Here is a 21,990-nt window from a genome sequence, read left to right as displayed (position 1 = left end):
CAGTCAAATACTCTAAAAGGGGATTTACTATATTGTGAGCCCCTGAGAATCAACTGTGGAACAGGAGCATGGTCCTGTACTGTGTCTGTCTCTGTATTAGTTTCAGGAGAGAATCACTGACCTGGAGAATGAGAAGGCTCTGCTTAAACAAGACTATGACAAGCTGCTGGAAAGGTGAGCTGGTGTGTGTTCATTCAATACAGGAATTGGAATTGTAGTAATTGTAACAAAATTGTTCCAGAAATCCCATTAGCAAAATAGATACCCAAGAAACACATGCAGGAAGTGGGGACAATTGCACCCTCCAGGTGACGCAGGAAGTTCTACACTATCTGAAGCAAGGTTTGCAACAGACTTTTCTTTGACCTCACATAGTACCAGTTATAATGTTTTAACATTAACCTGTTTGCTAAAACATGTGCTTCTTTCAAAACTGCACATTTTAGACCTATTTTGCTAATGGTGTTATCTCTTGAATGAGCTGTGCTGTCAGTGCCAGCTTAACATTATTAATAAAAACCACATAATTTCCTCGTATTTACGTTTGATGTCTAATCCTTGATAAACGGATATATTGTTACTGCGTTTGTAGTTAAACTGACACCAAAATTCATTATAAATAAAATAGTGTTGGTAACTTACCATTAGGCTTAATTGCTGTCAGAAGACAGTTGCTGAAAGTCTTGAGCTATCTGACTCTAAAGTACTAACAATCTAATGAATGCTTTGTGGATGTCTCCAACTCAAACAACAATGGGAACACATTCATAAACATGAAGGGGTCTGCTCTGAGCTGCTGCGCAGTTTCACTTGGGCCGGTAAAGCTTCCCATTCTTCAGTTGCTCTGATTTTATTTGCTATCCCTGCCTAGCACTCTTGACCTGGACACTCAGAGGAGCTGGCGGGAGGGGGAGGCTGCACTGAGGAAGGAGGTGTGCAGACTGGAAGACGCTCTCCACACCGAGCTGTCAGAGAAGAGACAGGCCCTGGAGCAGAGGGAACGCGAGAGAGGTGAGGGGGGATACACTGACACAGTCATTTAATACATCTTCAGAGGGAGCATGAGAGAGGTGAGGGGGGATACACTGACACAATCATTCTATACATCTTCAGAGGGAGCATGAGAGAGGTGAGGGGGTATACACTGACACAATCATTCTATACATCTTCAGAGGGAGCATGAGAGAGGTGAGGGGGTATACACTGACACAATCATTCTATACATCTTACCTGGGGTGCACCTCCATCAGACACAGATTCAAAAGAAATAAATGTTAGATGACACATATTTTATGTTTTTTTTTTATTATTATTGTGCAACATGATACCACATTAGATTAAAGAAAGTTCTCCATTTGCTTGCCTTCCTTTCCAGGAAATCTGTTACGGTTGCACTTCCTAATTGTTACTGATTGAAAGCATGTCTGTCAATAGGGTAAGCAGTTGGTTGGTTAATGACAAGAAAAGGCCCTTTCTTTCTTTCTTTCTTTCTTTCTTTCTTTCTTTCTTTGTCTTGTGAACTAAGCAGACAGGGTATAATAGGATGCCATACTGTGTGGAAGTTCAGTTTGAGCTCAAAAGGAAAAAAACAACAAATATAAACTTTCTTTCTTCTCTCCGTTTTCACCCCCCTCTCTCTCTTTCAGAGATCAGTGAATCGTTGCGAGAGAGACACTTGTCACTAGAACAGGAAATCCTGCAGCAGAGAGAGGAAATGACATCACTGCAGCTGAAACTGGACTTCATTACTAAGGTTGGCATCTCTTCATCATGCTGGCAGACAATGTGTAACTACTCCAATAATACTGACTACAAACATATATTTTCTTTGATAAAACCAGAGCTTGTGAGTGGTAAGCTGTTGTTCAAACAGTAGTCAGTACCAAATAGCCAGAATAAATTACATATCATAACCGTTGTGCAAGAGATAAGCGAAGCCTGCTATAGTGAACAAAGCAATTCATAATTAGCAATCACAGCCACACATGCCCTAACAAGCAACGTCTATAAATGCAACCCCTTAGTTTACTCACCCTTTTGATTCCAAGCGACTTCCTATAAATCTTTAACAACAATTCCAAGTTCTCCAGAACTGCATTCCAATCAGCTGAACTCCACAGGTGTATCTTCACACACTACTCACAGCAAAAGAAAATTAATCAGAAGGGGAATATCTCCACTTGAGACAGGATTCACCAAAAGGGTTTAGTCTGGAATGAACTCCATTTAGAGGCATGTCTGTGTTGTAACATCCTCCCAAGTGACACTGAGGCTTCAATTTATATCAGCTGGGTGTGTTAACCTTGTTAAGAAAACCTGACTCAATTAACTATTGGAATGACAGAACTAACACATTACCCAGTCTGTTACACGGTTACTGTTTGAAGATTGGTTTCATTGTAGCTTCAATGAAACCCTTTGGAAGAGTTATCATAGTAAATTTGACTGTGTTTTTTCCATGGTTATACTGTGCATTTGAGAAGATAAAGGCCGCTTGTATTGGTTGCCAACAGGCCCATATACATTGATCCGAGTGAAAAAGACAACCAATTCTTCACAAAAATAAATTTATTTTAACAAATTATTTCCATTGTTCTTAATTTTTATTTTGGCTTTTCTCTTCACATATTTTGTTTGGGTTGTACAATGGCCCCTGGTAATTTTGAGAATCAGTTTGTGTTGAATTAAAACAAAAATGGTTTATTTTCTAAAATATTTTTCTGGTACAGGTATATTGATGATGTGTTTTTGATATGGAAAGGGACTGAAATAGAACTTAAGGAATTTCACCAAATTCTCAAGCAGTGGACTTCCCATTTGAAATTCACCCTTGAACACAGCAACACAGAGATCAATTTCTGAAATATTTAAAAGTGATTTGGGCTTTAAGATGACGATTTACAGAAAAACAACTGACAGAAATACTCTTCTTCTGGAACCAGTTTCCACCCTAAGATGTTGAAGGATAATTTACCTGTAAGCCAGTTTTTTAGACTCCGGCGCCTTTGCTCCAGTAAGGAAGAATATATAGATAAAACGAAGGGAATGCAGGCAAGGTTTATAAAGAGGGGTTATAGAAAAGGAATTGTTAAAAAAGCTTTGAAGAAGGCACTGTATGCACAGAGAGAACATTTACTACAGCTGAAAAACAAAACAAAAGAAAAAAAACTTAGTTTGTTGTCTCAAATACTCAAGTTTATTGTATAAAATCAGACGTATTATTCAGAGACACGGCATGTTTTACAATTACACACTATTTTTCAGGTTCATCCAATTTTTGCATTTAGACGTAATACAAACATTACAGATTTTGTAGTTCATGCAGTATACGAAACAGAACAGAAGCAAACTTTTTTTGGTTCAGTGCTGCAGGGACATCACCTGTGTGGGAGATGCTCCTGCTGTGCAAACACTAAAAAAACTTCTTTTCAAAATCCCAACACAGGTAAATGCATGATATTGAGAGATTTTACTACGTGTTCTTCTGTGAATGCTGTCTGTCATACAGTGTCCTTGTTCATTGATGTATGTCAGTAAAACATGGCCCTTGAAGACCTGTACTAATGAACACAAAAGTACTATATGGAGAAATAATACCAACTATCCTTTAGCTGTACATTTTAATAAAAAACAACATTCCATATCCTGGGCTTTGGAAACAGTCAAAATTGGCTTTGAGGTGGCTCATTTGACAAACGACTCTTGAGAAGGGAAACTTTATATTATAATAAAAATTCTGTTGCACCACATGGCCTTAATGAGGACTTTAACTATGGGTGTTTATTATTCAAGTAAAAGAATATCTAGTGGTTTAAAAAGTTTTGCTGCTGTGGCCACTGACTGTGTATGAGGTTTCTTGACAACAGTAGAGAAGCTGGAAGCTTTAATCAGTTCATACATCAGGAAATGGTTGGGAGTTCCATGCTGCCTCAGTAGTGGGACTTTATGGTAAAGGACTACTGCAGCTACCAGTCTCCGCTCTAACCGAGGAGTTTAAGTGCGCCAAGGTCCGACTGGAAATGACATTAGTAGAGTCATGCGACAAATGAGTAAGGGAGGCAGCACCTTTGTGTTCATCACCTGCAACATTAAGGCACATTTTGACAGGATGTAAGGTGGCTCTTAGTCAAGGACGGTTTACTTGGCGCCATGACCAGGTGCTGTGATGTTTGGCCTTGGCTTTGGAAGACAAGCGTAACATGACCAATAATTTGCCACCAGTTCCATCAAAACATTACACACAAAAGACAACATTCCTCCGCCCAGGAGAGCAACCACCAAGAAAAGGTGTTAAAACCAATCCTGGCCCAGGACAACTGGATGCTGCTAGAGACTGGAAAATGCTGGCAGATGTTGGTCAACGGCACCGGCGTAGATTTAGCTAGGGACGGTAGGGACATGTCCCTACCAATGTGAAGGGACCGTTGAATTGTCCCTACCAATAATTTTGATAAATCTGAAACGTCTTTTGTCAAGTAATTTTATATGCTCCACAAAGGGTTAACTCTCTCAAGCCCCCCCCCCCCCCCCCGCCCCTCCCCCTCGTTACTCCTCCCTCCTCCAAAAAAACAAACCAAAAAAAAAAAACGCTAATTTGATTGGCTTAGGCCCTTCCGTAATGCATCACTGTAACACGGACTCAGTGCGTGGCTGACGTCAGGGACCACCAGAGTGTGTTGTTTTCATTGAAGTGCGAAAGTGCACAAGGACTCGGGCGTGAAAGGTAAATCTCCGGGTTTAAAATAAGGAAAATTCTAGTCATTCTTAAACGGTGTATATTGTGGCACAATTTTCACATTTATTTTAAAAAATAAGAATAAATATAATCAGTTTAATTCGATGTTTGTGTTTGTTGGTTAATGCGTTGTCATATTATTTCAATCCTCCTTCCTCCCTTTGTAACTACCTTACTACTTGCTTGATATTTTTGTATCGTGTGTGTAAAAAGCGAACACGAACATATGTATTTGATTGAATGGACAGTGTGACTATCCAGGCGGCTAAATAAACGCTCTATATTATATAGGCAGTAATAAAATATATATATTAAAAAGTCAAATTAAAGGGGGCGGGGGACGACGACGACAGATATACAAATAAATTTCAGTGTGGCGTGAGTAAAAAAAGGTTGAGGCCCGCTGGCTTAGGCTGGACTCTGGAAAGACGCTCATCTGAAGTTGCCGCTTGCCGGTCAGTCTGATATGAGTGTGACCCACTGACTGAATGAAAGCCAGGTGCCGGGGCTGAAGGTATTGTCAGCTCGTCAGCAACATACTTTGAGAGAATAAACCTACCGACCTACCTACCTATTACGTTAGCGACCCATTACTAGCTGCTAACCCAACGTCCTTGGTGGCTAGCTAGCTTGTTTCACAGCTAAATCATTATGTGTGTGTGTGTGAGTGTGCGTGAGCATGTTTTGATATCGTCATCCAACTAACGTTAGCTAATCACTTCAATTTGGCTTTAGGTGACTAAAGCATAATAGCAACCAAAAAAAGAAAGATGGACATAAGGAAGTTTTTTTTTACAAAAAGTCAAAGTGTAAGTAGGAAGATGTTATTAAAGTAATAAACACAATTGATAATGATTCTCATAGCAAATGTAAAAATAATTTACTAATGAAGTTAGCAGGGTCATACTTTCACTCTAAACAGCATGCATCAATTTATCATTTTATCAGGCGAGTGAAGCAGTGCAACCTGGTAAAAGCAGTACAGAGGCAGGTGAAGCAACAGGGTCGCAGGTGAGGTCTGTAATGGCTTAGTGATTATAACAGTGAAAGTGTTAGACTCAGTTTTGAGATATATTATTGTTTGAGGCACATTGTGATATAATAGTAGGCTAATGCTGTATAGTAATACTTAGCAAATAAAGTTAGCATAGCCATATATTTTCTCTCTATATGGCATGCATCAATTTATTATTTTATCAGGTGAATGAAGCAATGCACCCAGGTAAGAGCAGCAGCACAGACACAGGAGTGGCAGGCAGAGCACGTGAGCGTGCATGTGCTCATGCTTGTAGCGCCAGGGGTATTGGTAGCTTACAGTAAGGCTGGGATAGGTTATAATTCAGGTTATTAGTAATTCTACAGCAGGGATGTCAAACCAGCTTCCAGGAGAGACACTTTATTATAGTGTTTTAAGTGTATACCAGCCAACTTCATGTCAATCAAATTGTCCTCGATTCATGTCCAGCATTCATTTCAAGCCACCAGAAGTTACCATTTAACAGCTGTCTCCTAAAAAATTGCCCCCGAACCCCACTAGCGACCGTGACTCCGCCCCCCTACAAAATTGTGTCCCCACCAATGTTCAAACCAAACCTACGCCCTTGGTCAACGGCTTATTTTTCCACCGGAGATTGCCACCACTAAACTTCGACCTGATATTTTCTTGTGGTCTAGATCAGCATGCCTTGTTCACCGAGTCTTCATAGAGTTAACAGTGCCATGGGAGGATGCTGTAGATGAGGCGTAGGAGAGGAAGAAACTGTGGTATGCTCAACTAGCCGATGGAGAGTCCGGGTTTACCCAGTGGAGGTGGGTTGTCGAGGATTTGTGGCACACTCTACAACCCGGTTTCTCAGAGACGTCGGATTCAGTGGCCAAGAGTTGCGTCGCACAGTGAAGAACTTATCTGAAGCAGCAGAGAGGAGCAGCAACTGGCTGTGGTTGAGACGGAAGCACAATAGAAAGAAAGAAACCCTGATGTACAGGTAAGTAAGCTGGGCTGAGTTGAGTGGGGGACGGAGGGGGGTGATGCTGGGACGCCAGAATCACCGTCGAGCCCTCTTGAGGTGTCGTGGGCTAGTCGACGAAACACCAAGGATGGAAGGTGCCTACTTGAAGACCCCAGAGATGTACCCTACTTAGCTCAATCCAGATGGTTGTCATGCTGATGTGCTGGGGAGAACGCACTTTGGTTGATCCCTGTAGCCAGCATCGCAGCTGTTGTGTGTGCTGATGCGCTAGGGAGGCAAATAAGCTGATTCCTGGAGCCAGCATTACACTTCAGCTATCAACACCAGGCAGAAGGATATCTACATCATCATATGGAAGGAAACGCAAATGGATGGAGACACAGATGGATCACATTAGTTTACTGTAAAGCTACGTCTTAGTTGGTGCTTATCTTGGCGAGAGCCGAGTTCAAATCAGCATGACGTTTTAACATCTACTCTCATGTAATGGAAATCATTTATTATTTTCAGTTGTTTTTGATTGTTCTAATTGTCAATAGAAGGTTTGTGACGTAAAGGTGATTAATCACCTGTGGAAGATTGAGTGTATAAAAAAGGGGTGTTCCTTTGTATCAAATTCAAGTCTACTCATGATTAAGACTTTGAGATTTTGTGAGCTTTTGTTTGTGCTTTTTTATTTTCTAAAAAATATGTGAAGAGAAAAGCTAAAATAAAAAATAACAATGGAAGTAATTTGTTAAAATAAAAAAAAATGTAATCGGTTCCTTCGGTTTGGTTACGAGACATAACTCGGAAGGACTCGTGTAGCATTTGGAAAATATTGTGAGTGTTTGTTTGTCTTGTCTATAATTGTTACTTGTGTTTTATAGACAGCTAACACGTTCCGGAGCTGTCGCTAAGGGCCAACATAAAACCCAGAACAGCACTGCACTATTGTCACTCATTAAACTGTATCACCCATCACGAGCACTACAGCACGCACCCAGGACTGGTGACCGTGGCTGTATGTTGTGGGAGAGATATCTGTGTATATTGTTTGGGACTGCAACCCGTTATTATTTAACCCTGTGCATTACACATTGCTGTGTATTGCCGGAGATCATTGTTTTGGTCATCAGACCTGGATTATAAAAATAAAATACACCTTTTCCATATCGGATTACAATCTCTATATTTGTTATTCCTGCACTGCGTCACCTCTGCACCTGTTCAAAATCAACCACTTTGCCACAGGGATACAGAGTTTACTCATTTTTACTCACCTGTGATATGCAAATCCTAGGTTAAAGACAAGATATTACGGTGAGTGTGTCGTGTTGCTGCGTGCTAGACTGTTTCAAAATTGCGGCGCAAGTAGGGGACGTGGCCTCTGGACTGCATGTTCTGTTTGTGTGTGTGTGAGTGTTCTGTGATTGGTTGTTTACGTTCTGTTAATGTTCTGTTTAGGGCTGTCAGTTAATCGCAGTTAACTTCTCAGCATACCGTAATGAATTCCCTGTGGCACTATTTTAATATGCTTGTGCATGCAACTCAGTAAGTAAATAGAGTGCCATAAATGTCCAAACCCAATTAAAAAACCTGAAACAATGGTCAACCTAAGTTCCTACCATGCCACTGCCTGGCCTCGAGCACCAACCAGGGGAGTTTACCCACTTTTTTATTTACCACTATATCACTGCATTATATTGTACTGTCCAACTCATTTGCGGGGACACTGTCTGCCTGTCTGTCTGCCTGTCTGTCTGTCTGTCTGTCTGCCTGCCTGGTCGTCAAACTGAGCAGGATTGGGAGGGGCACTGCTTGTCTGTCTAGCTTTAATGAAATGAAATTATTTTAGAATGTAGTAAACTAACAAAAAGACACCAAGAAGGAATTATACTGCAGTGTCAGGCTGAACAGGATTGTGAGACACTGTGCAGTTTCAGCTGACTTGTCTGTTTCCTGTTCTCAGGAATGTGACCTGAGTTTAGAAGACCTCAGTGAGACGCTCATGCAAATAAAGGTAAGAGAGGCAAAAAGAAGCTTCTTAAGGAGTTGTCTTCACTAATGTGAACTTGTTGTTAAGAATCACTTTATAAACATTTTCTGTTTCAGTCCTCACATCCTGGGGACTTTTAAAAAAGGTTACCGCTCTGCCCTCTAGGTGCAGCTAGATCACCAGAGTGCAAACCCTGTGCTCTCAAACATGTCTCTAAGTGCAGCTGGTACACCAGGGTGGAACGGTTCAAATGTCCCTCTGAACACACTCTGCCCCCAAGTGGGTGTAAGAAATACTCTACATAACATTTCTTATTTATGCATTTTTCTAGTTTTATCTATTTTTTTGGTTTGTTTTTGTTACAACCATTATAGTAAATATATATGAAAAAAACACATCTGTATCTCAACTTAGCTCATAGTACAAATGTAACTACAACTCATAAGTGAAAACAGCATTATATGAATACACGACAAATTAATATCCTAAAAGCATGTCATTTTTTTTAAATGCTGACATTTTACCATCCTTTAGTATCACATCTGCCAGCAAAGCAATCACATAGCCTTAACAACTGTCGCTAGATGATTTTCCATTACATTTTTTCACTCGCTCGCTAGTCTACCAAGTAAACACGCTAAGACTTGTCAGCGCCTATTCCTATCGTAAAGTGGTTGTGTGATTTGTAAAAATACCTTATATAAAAAAATACCTGTGATGGATCCCCATACAGAAAACAACTTCAATAACGCTTCTGTTTAGAGACTTTTGCTGTTGCACTGCCAGCCACCGTTAAAATGATTAAACAGAAGCGGTGGCGGCAAAGACTAGCCTTGCTGCAAATGTAATTATAATCACAATCCACCCCAGGCCTGACATACACAAGCTGTAATTAACCCATAGGGTCCATTCAATTAGTTAAGTTTAATTTAGAATCAGACTTGCTCAAATAAAGTTTACTAGGTCTAAACTTGTTACAAAAAAATAAATAAAAAATGTCTGTTCTTGTACCTCATCATAAGTAAAATAACTACTAAAAACAACTTCCTTCCACTTATGTTCTTAGCTTGAAGAAAAGCATTTTTTCTTAACATTTTCTTAAAACAAATTTAAACGAACAGTTTTTTAGTTAAAATAAATAAATAAATTACTTACAATAAATAAATATCAATGAATAGGTAGAAAAGCTCAACTTAAAACAATCAAAGGGACTTTTGTCATCATTATGGCTAGTGAATACCCAATATCTGCTATAGGCATTTGTAAATAAAGAGGTGCCGGGGCGCAAGCAATGACAATAATACCGTTCTTAAGAAGCGCACATTCAAAATCATGCACGTTTATCTGAAAGAGTATTGTATGTACTAGTGTTACATGTTTACAACCACGTATTCTACATCATTCATATATAAAGTAGTAGTACGTGCAGAAAAATTAATTCAAGGCAACTGCAGGACAATAAATAAATAAATAAATAAATAAATAAATAAAGCCTGCATACACAGTAGGGTTTGCCACCTTTGAAATGCAAAAAAACTGCCACCAACAACACAACTGCCCCGCCCCTCACAGTGTTAATAAACAATATTTACTTATTTTGCCAATTATATATACAGTGCCGTGAAAAACTATTTGCTCCCTGTCTGATTTTCTGCATTTTTGCATATTTTTGACACTGAATGTTATCAGATCTTCAACCAAAACCTAATATTAGATAAAAGAGACCCTGAGTGAACAAATAACACAAAAAAATTGATACATATTTCATTTCATTATTAAGGAAAGTTATGCAACATCCAATGTCCCCGTGTGAAAAAGTAATCGCCCCCTTAGACTCAATAACTGGTTACGCCACCTTTAGCAGCAATAACTGCAACCAAACGCTTCCTGTAGTTATTGATTAGTCTCTCAGAGCGCCGTGGAGGAATTTTGGCCCACTCCTCCATGCAGAACTGCTTCAACTCAGTGACATTTGTGGGTTTTCGAGCATGAACTGCTTGTTTCAGGTCCTGCCACAACATCTCAATGGGGTTTAGGTCTGGACTTTGACTAGGCCATTCCAAAATTTTAAATTTCGTGTTCTTCAACCATTCAGATGTAGACTTGCTTGTGTGTTTCGGATCATTGTCTTGCTGCATGACCCAGCTGCGCTTCAGCTTCAGCTCACGGACGGATGGCCTGACATTCTCCTGTAGAATTCTCTGATACAGAGCAGAATTCATGGTTCCTTCAATGATGGCAAGGCATCCAGGTCCTGATGCAGCAAAGCATCCCCAAACCATGACACTACCACCACCATGCTTGACCGTTGGTATGAGGTTCTTACTGTGGAATACAGTGTTTGGTTTTCGCCAGACATAACGGGGCCCATGTCGGCCAAAAAGTTCCACTTTTGACTAATCTGTCCATAGCACATTGTTCCAGAACACTTGAGGATCATCCAGGTGCTTTTTGGCAAACTTGAGATGAGCATTCATGTTCTTCTTAGTGAGCAATGGTTTCCGCCTTGCTACTCTGCCATGAATCCCATTTTTGCCCAGTGTCTTTCTGATGGTGAAGTCATGAACACTGACCTTAGCCAAGGCCTGCAGATCCCTGGATGTTGTTCTAGGGTTCTTTGTGACTTCCTGGACGATTTTACACCTTGCTCTTGGAGAGATTATGGCAGAGCGGACACTCCTGGGAAGATTCACTACTGTCCCAAACTTTCTCCATTTGGATAATATGGCTCTGACTGTGGTTCGGTGGAGCCCCAGAGCCTTAGAAATGGCTTTGTAACTCTTTCCAGACTGATGGGCATCTCAACTTTTTCCCGGAGGTCTTCAGGAATTTCTTTTGTTCATAAGAACATAAGAACATAAGAAAGTTTACAAACGAGAGGTGGCCATACAGCCCATCTTGCTCGTTTGGTTGTTAGTAGCTTATTGATCCCAGAATCTCATCAAGCAGCTTCTTGAAGGATCCCAGGGTGTCAGCTTCAACAACAATACTGGGGAGTTGGTTCCAGACCCTCACAATTCTCTGTGTAAAAAAGTGCCTTCTATTTTCTGTTCTGAATGCCCCTTTATCTAATCTCCATTTGTGACCCCTGGTCCTTGTTTCTTTTTTCAGGTTGAAAAAGTCCCCTGGGTCGACATTGTCAATACCTTTTAGGATTTTGAATGCTTGAATCAGATCACCGCGTAGTCTTCTTTGTTCAAGACTGAATAGATTCAATTCTTTTAGCCTGTCTACATAAGACTTGCCTTTTAAACCCGGGATAATTCTGGTTGCTCTTCTTTGCACTCTTTCTAGAGCAGCAATATCCTTTTTGTAACGAGGTGACCAGAACTGAACACAATATTCTAGGTGAGGTCTTACTAATGCGTTGTAAAGTTTTAACAGTAATTCCCTTGATTTAAATTCATCACTTCTCACAATATATCCGAGCATCTTGTTGGCCTTTTTTATAGCTTCCCCACATTGTCTAGATAAAGACATTTCTGAGTCAACATAAACTCCTAGGTCTTTTTCATAGTTCCCTTCTTCAATTTCATTATCTCCCATATGATATTTATAATGCACATTTTTATTGCCTGCATGCAATGCTTTACACTTTTCTCTATTAAATTTAATTTGCCATGTGTCTGCCCAGTTCTGAATGCTGTCTAGATCATTTTGAATGACCTTTGCTGCAGCAACAGTGTTTGCCACTCCTCCTATTTTTGTGTCGTCTGCAAATTTAACAAGTTTGCTTACTATACCAGAATCTAAATCATTAATGTAGATTAGGAATAGCAGATTACCTAATACTGATCCCTGTGGTACACCACTGGTTACCTCACTCCAATTTGAGGTTTCTCCTCTAATCAGTACTTTCTGTTTTCTACATGTTAACCACTCCCTAATCCATGTGCATGCATTTCCTTGAATCCCTACTGCGTTCAGTTTGAGATTTGAGACTTAATATATACCTAGGAGTTTATGTTGACTCAGAAATGTCTTCATCTAGACAATGTGGGGAAGCTATAAAAAAGGCCAACAAGATGCTCGGATATATTGTGAGAAGTGTTGAATTTAAATCAAGGGAAGAAATGTTGAAACTTTACAATGCATTAGTAAGACCTCACCTAGAATATTGTGTTCAGTTCTGGTCACCTCGTTACAAAAAGGATATTGCTGCTCTAGAGAGAGTGCAAAGAAGAGCAACCAGAATTATCCCGGGTTTAAAAGGCATGTCGTATGCAGACAGGCTAAAAGAATTGAATCTATTCAGTCTTGAACAAAGAAGACTACGCGGTGATCTGATTCAAGCATTCAAAATCCTAAAAGGTATTGACAATGTTGACCCAGGGGACTTTTTCAACCTGAAAAAAGAAACAAGGACCAGGGGTCACAAATGGAGATTAGATAAAGGGGCATTCAGAACAGAAAATAGAAGGCACTTTTTTACACAGAGAATTGTGAGGGTCTGGAACCAACTCCCCAGTAATGTTGTTGAAGCTGACACCCTGGGATCCTTCAAGAAGCTGCTTGATGAGATTCTGGGATCAATAAGCTACTGTAGAATTAAAAACAGCAGAATTATTATTATATATATATATATATATAAGTTGGGAATTAACAATATAATAAACTTTAGGTTAACGCAGGACTTATTATTACTATAACTGGAAAAATGTAAGCAGTATATTTCAGTTCATTTGTGTTTAATTCTATATGTAGCATTTTGGCCGTTTAGAGACTCTAGATTTCGGGGGTAGACGGGAAGTTAGTGAGGAAGAAGAAGGTGACGTCAGATACTAGTTAACGAGAAGCTCATTCACTCTCGTAATACTGTGAGTTTGAAATAAATAGCCACGGGTTAGGCAGAAACAGTAAACAACAAGAAACCATCATCTTCCTTACCGAAGCCTGTCTACATCAGGAGTTTGTGAGTGTAGTTTGTTTACTAAATAATTATATATATATATATATATATATTTACATACGCTGTAAGCGAACGAGAGATAAACAAGCGGCCATGTTCTCGGTTTCAAGTCTGTCCTGCTAAATCTACACGACTGCTGTATCAAGAAGAAAAATAAATAAACTTACCTCTCTGAGATTTGACTGTATATATTGCGCCTGATAATTATTCCAAAGGCCACGCTACAGAGATTTGGTGGCAGCGGATGGAGATGTTTTATCCTCTTGTTTTTATTGCCGAGCAGTAAAAAAAAAAAAAAAAAAAAAAAAAAAAAACCTACCGCGTTTAACATTGCCGCCCGTGCGCTTTGAAAAAGAGAAAAAAAAACTACCGCGTTTAACATTGCCGCCCGTGCGCTTTGAAGAAAAAAAAAAAAAAGAGACTGAGACTTGCTTGTCAGCAATGGCGGAAGAAGATACTGGGATCTCACCATTACCATTTAAAACAGAACTGCCTCCATGTTTTACAGGAGAAAACAATGAAAGCTTCAGTCATTGGATAAGGAGGTTTGAAGTAGGATGTGAGACTGCGACTAGTATGAGACCTGAACTCTTAGTTAAAATATTACCATCCAGACTTGCAGGCCCAGCTTTTAGATATTGGGATAGTCTTTCAGACCAGGTTAAATTAGATTATGAAGCTGCTAAACGCCACCTACAAAATGTATTCACACAAGATCAATATTTGCAGACTTTTAAAACATTTCTCAATGCAAGACCACGCAAAGCAGGTGAACAACTTGAAGTTTATGCAGCAGAGCTCCGCACACTTGTACTGCATGCCTTCCCAGGATATGGCAGGGAAGCTATAAATGGAGAAGTATTTCGTAGATTCCTTGCTGGACTAGAGCCAACACTTCAGATGAAAGTACAAGAATTTGGAGCTGATACAATTGAAGATGCAATTTGTGTTGCCAGCCAGTGTGAAAGGGCACAGCGGGCACTGAACATCATTAACCCTTTATGTACTAATCCTGCAATACCAGCTGTGACACCAATGGCCATTCAAACTCCATCCTCAGTGACCCCAGTTGCTCTCAGTGTCCAGGGCATAGAGAGAGGAGCTGAATATCGTGACTTAATGCAGAAAGTGGATCATCTAACAAACGAAGTAGCAATGCTAAGGATGAATGTGGAAACTACCCGACACCAGAGGAGCCATTATGATAACAGAGATCCAAGAGGCTCTGAAACGCCATACCACAGATATCCAACTGCTTCATACGCATCAAGTTCTCCTCACACTCATGACCACACAAGGGGTGCTAGACCACATTCGCCAGCTCGCCACCGCTATGAGCCAGACTTCTACAGATCACATCAGGACTATCAACCAACATACCGAACTGATCAGAGAGGGAGATCACAGGAGCGTGCTTACAAGACCTACAGGGAATGCAGCCCTTCTCGTTACTCCACCTATAGGGAAAGGCCCCCATATGCATCAAGGTCTTATGAGCAACAGCGCAGTTCCAGCCCCTGCTGTTGTCATCATAGGAGAGATCATTCTCCTGCCCCACCAGATGATTGCAACTATGCAGAAAAATGCAATTCTTCTCCAGGTTCCAGAGAACATCAAAACCGAGTTCACTTTGCCAGCCCAGAGCGTCAGGGAAACTATTAGGAGCTGAGAAGGAGGGTCACTCCTTAGCTCCTACCCTTACAACATTGGCCCCAAAGAGAGATGGACAAGTGGAGGACATGTGTGACTTAGCTGAAGATCCACCCACTACTTTTGTGCAGCTGATCATTGAAGGCAGAGAAGTAAGTGCAATGATTGATACAGGTGCTAGCATTTCATTGATTAGTGAAACCTTTCGGAAAGAAGTACCAGCACTGAAACAGAGACCTCTGTTCAAAGATTACATTGTTGTTCGAGCTGTAACGGGAGATCCAATTGACACTCTAGGTTCTGTCCAGTTGCAGCTTAGACTTGGGAATGCTACTACACATCATACTTTCTGGGTTGTTCGCAATGTCAACAAACCTGTACTGCTTGGATGGGACTTTATTGAGAAGCATGGACTCACAATTGATGCCCATAAGGGTCAAATTCGACTGGGAGACCAAGCCATACCATTGCAGCTATCCCGTCAGCTTGTGCCAGCTTGCTGTAACCTTTCTGTTTACTCACCTGTAATAGTGCCTGCCTTAACGGAAGTTGTCAGCACTGCCAAGATTGAGAACTATGACCAGTATGCTGTCCCTCCACATGGTTACTTTGGGATATTAGAACCCTCAACTTCACTTCCAGATGGATTGATGGTAGCCAGAACTGTATCTGCTGTAGAAAATGGACTAACCGTGATCAGAATCCTTAATGCCACAAGAGCTGATTTGGAGCTCCAACCCACTCATTCACTGGGACAGTTCTTTCCTGTAGGAGAAGGTGAATATGAGATTGTTCAGGCATCTGTCAATCATATTCACACAGATGGATCAGCCACATTAGATGTTCCAGTTGACCTGAGCCAGACCCCCCTTACTGTGGAACAGCAGCAGTTAGCTAAACAGCTACTTTCGCAATATCAGGATCTCTTCAGTAAACATTCTGGTGACTTAGGAAGAACCAACCTAGTAAAACATTCTATACGAACGCATGATGTGCCTCCCATTCGACAAAGAGCCTACAGAACACCGCCAGCCCTGCGAAAAGAGATCCAGCAGCAAGTTGAGCAGCTTATAGCCCAAGATGTCATCGAGCCCAGTTGCAGTCCTTGGTCTTCTCCAGTTGTTCTTGTTCGCAAAAAGGATGGGAGTTATAGATTTTGCGTTGATTACCGCAAACTCAACGCAGTTACCATCAGAGATTCTCATCCATTACCCCGGGTGGATGACACCTTGGATGTGTTAGCAGGAGCCACACTTTTCAGCACCATAGACCTTTGCAGTGGATATTGGCAAGTTCAGGTGTCCGAGGAAGATCAGGAAAAGACAGCCTTCATTACTGGAGATGGCCTCTACCACTTCAAAGTGATGCCTATGGGACTCTGTAATGCACCACCTACGTTTCAGAGACTCATGGAGCTCGTCTTGAGAGGTATGCACTGGCAAAAATGTGTTGTGTATTTAGATGATGTTATTGTTTTTGGACGTAACTTCACTGAGCACATCTCCAACCTTAGGGAGCTCTTCAGTCGCTTCCGAGAGGCGGGATTAAAGTTAAAATCAGAGAAGTGCCAGTTCTTCCGTGGCTCTGTTGTGTTTTTAGGTCATCAGGTATCAGCTGAGGGCATCCAGCCGGATCCCAAATCAACAGCACGTGTTCAGAATTGGCCTACATCTAAATCGGTGACGGAAGTTCGTGCCTTCCTAGGCCTTTGCTCATATTACAGACGGTTTGTGCTTCGCTTTGCACATCATGCTGCCCCACTTCACCAGCTCACCCAGAAGAATGTTCCATTTAAGTGGTCTTCTGAATGTGAAGAAGCCTTTCAGTACTTTAAAAAGGCTTTGACCAGTCCCCCTATTATGGCTGTTCCAGACTTTCAACAGCAGTTTACCCTTTATACAGATGCATCTCTTCAAGCCATTGGCTCTGTGCTTACCCAGAAGCAGAAGGGTAAAGAGCAAGTAATTGCCTATGCCAGCCACGTCCTGACCCAGGCGGAACGCAACTGGTCGACCTATGACAGAGAGCTGTGGGCTATTGTCTGGTCAGTGCGCCACTTTCGGCATTATCTGCGAGGGAACATGTTTGTAATTATCACCGATCACAAACCTCTTATGGGTCTCAAGAAACTACCTGTAGAGGATGATCCTACAGGTCGACGTGCGAGATGGGCTATTGAACTTGACTTGTTCCAGTGGGAAATTCAGTACCGACAAGGCAGGGACCACAATAATGCTGATTCAATGTCTCGTCGACCCTCAAAACCAGAAACACCTACATCTGACCCAATAATGCATTCAGTCCCAGTAGACACCCGTGACATATCAACATCAACCAGTGATATCAATACAGTTACTTCTGATGTTTTACTTGTGGAACTGTTTGGAAACGCACAGATGGTTATCGCTCACAAGCAGCAGCATGATCCCCTTCTTTGCTACGTGTTCCAGTGGAAACGCCAAAGACAACGGCCTGCATACAGGGAAATAAAGCATGAGTCACCAGCGCTCAAAAAGCTATGGCGTGTCTATCCGCAATTAGTAATCTCATGCAACATTCTTTACAAGAAAGCAAAGAGACAACCTGGAAAAGGAAGTGCACTACTAGTAGTTGTGCCGGAATCTTTGAAAGAAGAAGCTATGACACAATTGCATGGTCACACCACGACAGGACATCTTGGTATTCAGAGAACTCTGAAGCGAGCATGGGATGTGTGCTATTGGCCCACCATGGCCAAGGACCTCACAACTCACTGCACCACGTGTCTGCCATGCCAAGCTAGAGCTAAGCCCAACCCTCTAATGCGAGCGCCCATGCAGACTATAACAGCTAAGCATCCTTTTGAGAAAATAGCGGCAGATATAACCGAACTACCACTCACTGCTAGAGGTTACCGCTATGTTCTTGTTGTGCAAGACTACTTCTCAAAATATGTTAATTTATATCCACTGCAAGATCAACGAGCTTCTACAATTGCTGTATGTCTCTTTGAGCGGTATGTACAGGAACATGGACTACCAGAAATGATCCATACAGATCAGGGCCGTCAATTTGAAGCAGACCTCATTCAGCAACTCTGTACTCTTTTTGGCATAATCAAAACTCGAACCACAGCATACCACCCCCGAGGAGATGGATTAGTGGAACGATTTAATCTTACACTTAAAGATCAGTTGGCGAAAATTTTATACCAGAAAGGAACTGAATGGGATGAACATCTAGGACAGGTTCAACTAGCTTATAACACCAGTGTACACAGCAGCACGGGTTACACCCCATTCTTCCTTGTTCATGGAAGAGAAGCTAAATTACCTGTGAACTTCTTTTTGGCAGCCCCGAAATTGCCATCATTTGCTACTCCTGGCACACCAGCAGCATACATCACAAGTCTCCAACGCAAACTCTCTGAAGCTTTTCGCTCCACTCAACAAGAAGCTGAATATCAAAGGGCTCGTCAAAAACAGTACTATGACCAGAAGGTACGACATGTTCCTTACCAGCCCAACGACCTGGTTTGGATGAATGATCCAGTTCACCAACGACACAAACTGGCTGCAAGATGGAAAGGACCATTCAGAGTTGTCCGTTGCATTCCTAGCCAAGCTCATCACCATGGAGTCACCTATGAAGTGACTGACCCACATGACCCACAAAAACTCAGTACGGTTGTACACTATAATCGGCTCAAACCATATATCACCAAACCTAATAGCTCTGTGACTCCATGTCCCAGATCACCGGACATGTCTTCCCAAAACTCAGGACCAGTCCAACTGTTTATTCCTCCACCTTTGGACCACCATCGTGTTTTCAATCCTTTGCATGCTTTATCCAAGAGAGCTGAAGTTCCTGTAGCACCAGCTCCACATATGCCTTCAACACAGGGGACTGAAAATACAGTTCCAGGTGAACCTCCAGCTGTTCTCATACCTGACTTCAGATCACTTTTGCCTCAATCCCTGATGACAGCTGACCCAGTCTCAACACAGCCTTCTGATGAGTTCAATGATACCGCTGTCCCAGAACCAGCTATTCCAGTTCCAACAGGAGACAACAGTGAACCACCAGTTGGCCAACCTGAAGATGGTATTTCTGCAGGGTCCAGGAGCGTCACACCTGCTTATACCACAAAGACTGGCAGGACTGTTAAACCACCTGAGTACTTAAATGAATTTAAACTGTTCAAGAAGTAGAGAAAAAAAAAACGTGTTACTTGTTAGATAACTTGTTATGTATGTTTTGTTGAAAATATATTTTGTTGAAACGAGGACGTTTCTTCTACAGGGAGGGAAAGAGATGTAGAATTAAAAACAGCAGAATTATTATTATATATATATATAAGTTGGGAATTAACAATATAATAAACTTTAGGTTAACGCAGGACTTATTATTACTATAACTGGAAAAATGTAAGCAGTATATTTCAGTTCATTTGTGTTTAATTCTATATGTAGCATTTTGGCCGTTTAGAGACTCTAGATTTCGGGGTTAGACGGGAAGTTAGTGAGGAAGAAGAAGGTGACGTCAGATACTAGTTAACGAGAAGCTCATTCACTCTCGTAATACTGTGAGTTTGAAATAAATAGCCACGGGTTAGGCAGAAACAGTAAACAACAAGAAACCATCATCTTCCTTACCGAAGCCTGTCTACATCAGGAGTTTGTGAGTGTAGTTTGTTTACTAAATAATTATATATATATATATATATATATTTACATACGCTGTAAGCGAACGAGAGATAAACAAGCGGCCATGTTCTCGGTTTCAAGTCTGCCCTGCTAAATCTACACGACTGCTGTATCAAGAAGAAAAATAAATAAACTTACCTCTCTGAGATTTGACTGTATATATTGCGCCTGATAATTATTCCAAAGGCCACGCTACACTACTAACAACCAAACGAGCAAGATGGGCTGAAAGGCCACCTCTCGTTTGTAAACTTTCTCATGTTCTTATGTTCTTATATATAGTGTATATATATTGTGAGACAGCAGGGAGGGGGTTAAAACCTCCCTGCAGAAAAAACATGTGCGGAAGGCACACTTTTGTTTTGTTAATGGTTTAATTGCTTTTGTTTAATTGTTTTATTGTTTAACTAGTACCTGCACCTGGCTATTATTAAAAATTAGAGCCAGGTGCAGGGATTTAAAAAGAGAGCAGTCAGTCTGCTCTGGGCGGCTGCTGAAGAGGGCAGAAGCCCGACTGTGCTGGTGTGGGTACAGCTGTAATTAAAAGAAAAGGTAGTGTGAAGCCTTTTTTGTGTGTTTTGTTTTGTTTGGTTTGTTTTGTACAGGTAAACAGCTTAGCTGTCCTGTTTGAGTTTAGGTTCCTGTTTTGTTTTAGTTAGTGCTCAAAGAGAGCTAGGTGTTTGTTTTGTTTATTTTTGTTTCTGTGTTTATTAAAAAAATTGCGCAACCGCGCTTTCAAAAATCCATTTCTGTGTTGGGTCGTGTTTTTAAAGGGGCAACGAACCGCAAAGAGGTTCGATTCTTTTACATATGGTGGCAGCGAGTGTGGGCGCCCCTGGAGACCCAAAAATGGATTTTAAAGATTTGATAGAGAGATTTAATAAAAACACCGCTGCTCAGGAGGAGCAGACAAGGAAGATGGAGAGGCAGACACAAGAGCTGGGGTTGGCCCCGTGGATAATACCGGAGCGGGAGCCAACCGAACTGGAACTGCTGCTGCAAAAGTGGGAGCTGCCGTCCCGAGAGCCAGAGGGGGTGGAGCTACCGTCCCGAGAGCCAGAGGGGGTGGAGCTACCGTCCCGAGAGCCAGAGGGGGTGGAGCTACCGTCCCGAGAGCCAGAGGGGGTGGAGCTGCCGTTACCAGAGCCCAGAGGGGAGGAGCCGCCTCTCCCAGAACCATCATTCATGCAAGTGAGTCCGGCGTTGCCAAGGGAGGTCCCCAGTCCCGTCATCGTGGACACCTGGCCGGAATGCCCAGATCTCCCTGCGCTGGACCTTGCTCCCAGGTCGCAGCACTGCCAGGCACAGTCGCTTACCTGGTCCCTTACTCCACTCCCCCTGGAATCCCAGACGTCGCTGCGCAAGAGGCAGACGTCGCTACGCAAGGGGCAGAGGTCACTAGCGTTCCCCCTGCTGATTGCTCCGCTCCCCTTGCCTAGTGCTGTGCTACGCTCCACCTGGAATTCCAGAGGTCGCTGCGCAGGTCCACAGGCGCACGCCTCTGCCTGTCAGTCCTGGCTCCCGGTCACCGGTCCGCGCTATGGTCGCCCTGGACAAGCCGTCTGGGTCCCTCCTCGTCGGTCCTGGGTCCCTCCCTGGAAACGCCGGAGGGACCAACCCACCCTCAAGCCCGCCCGTGGAAGAGGGCGATAATTGACATTTGTGGACTTGAGGGTGGGTGGTCTTTTAAGGGTGGAGGGAGGTGGCCGTTGTATGGCCGGTGTCTTGAAAAGACATGGGGGAGGATGTGTGAGACAGCAGGGAGGGGGTTAAAACCTCCCTGCAGAAAAAACATGTGCGGAAGGCACACTTTTGTTTTGTTAATGGTTTAATTGCTTTTGTTTAATTGTTTTATTGTTTAACTAGTACCTGCACCTGGCTATTATTAAAAATTAGAGCCAGGTGCAGGGATTTAAAAAGAGAGCAGTCAGTCTGCTCTGGGCGGCTGCTGAAGAGGGCAGAAGCCCGACTGTGCTGGTGTGGGTACAGCTGTAATTAAAAGAAAAGGTAGTGTGAAGCCTTTTTTGTGTGTTTTGTTTTGTTTTGTTTGTTTTGTACAG

At 42.1% G+C, this 21,990-nt stretch overlaps 1 protein-coding gene across 8 annotated transcripts in view; it reads left to right on the top strand.

Annotated features, from left to right (window-relative positions):
* Positions 1-21,990, top strand: part of rpgrip1 (RPGR interacting protein 1) — a 99,168-nt gene that overhangs the window by 38,867 nt on the left and 38,311 nt on the right. For all 8 annotated transcript variants that reach the window (XM_059016800.1, XM_059016802.1, XM_059016801.1 and 5 more), the window contains 4 exons: positions 101-174; positions 872-1,011; positions 1,647-1,753; positions 8,657-8,707. In XM_059016800.1, coding sequence (XP_058872783.1) covers positions 101-174; positions 872-1,011; positions 1,647-1,753; positions 8,657-8,707 — 372 coding nt within the window. The remainder of the gene's footprint in view (positions 1-100; positions 175-871; positions 1,012-1,646; positions 1,754-8,656; positions 8,708-21,990) is intronic.

The sequence above is a fragment of the Acipenser ruthenus genome, chromosome 54 (genome assembly GCF_902713425.1).
Source record: "Acipenser ruthenus chromosome 54, fAciRut3.2 maternal haplotype, whole genome shotgun sequence".
NCBI lineage: Eukaryota > Metazoa > Chordata > Actinopteri > Acipenseriformes > Acipenseridae > Acipenser > Acipenser ruthenus.
The sequence above is the reverse complement of the archived record's forward strand: the minus strand, read 5'-3'. Positions and strand labels throughout refer to the sequence as shown.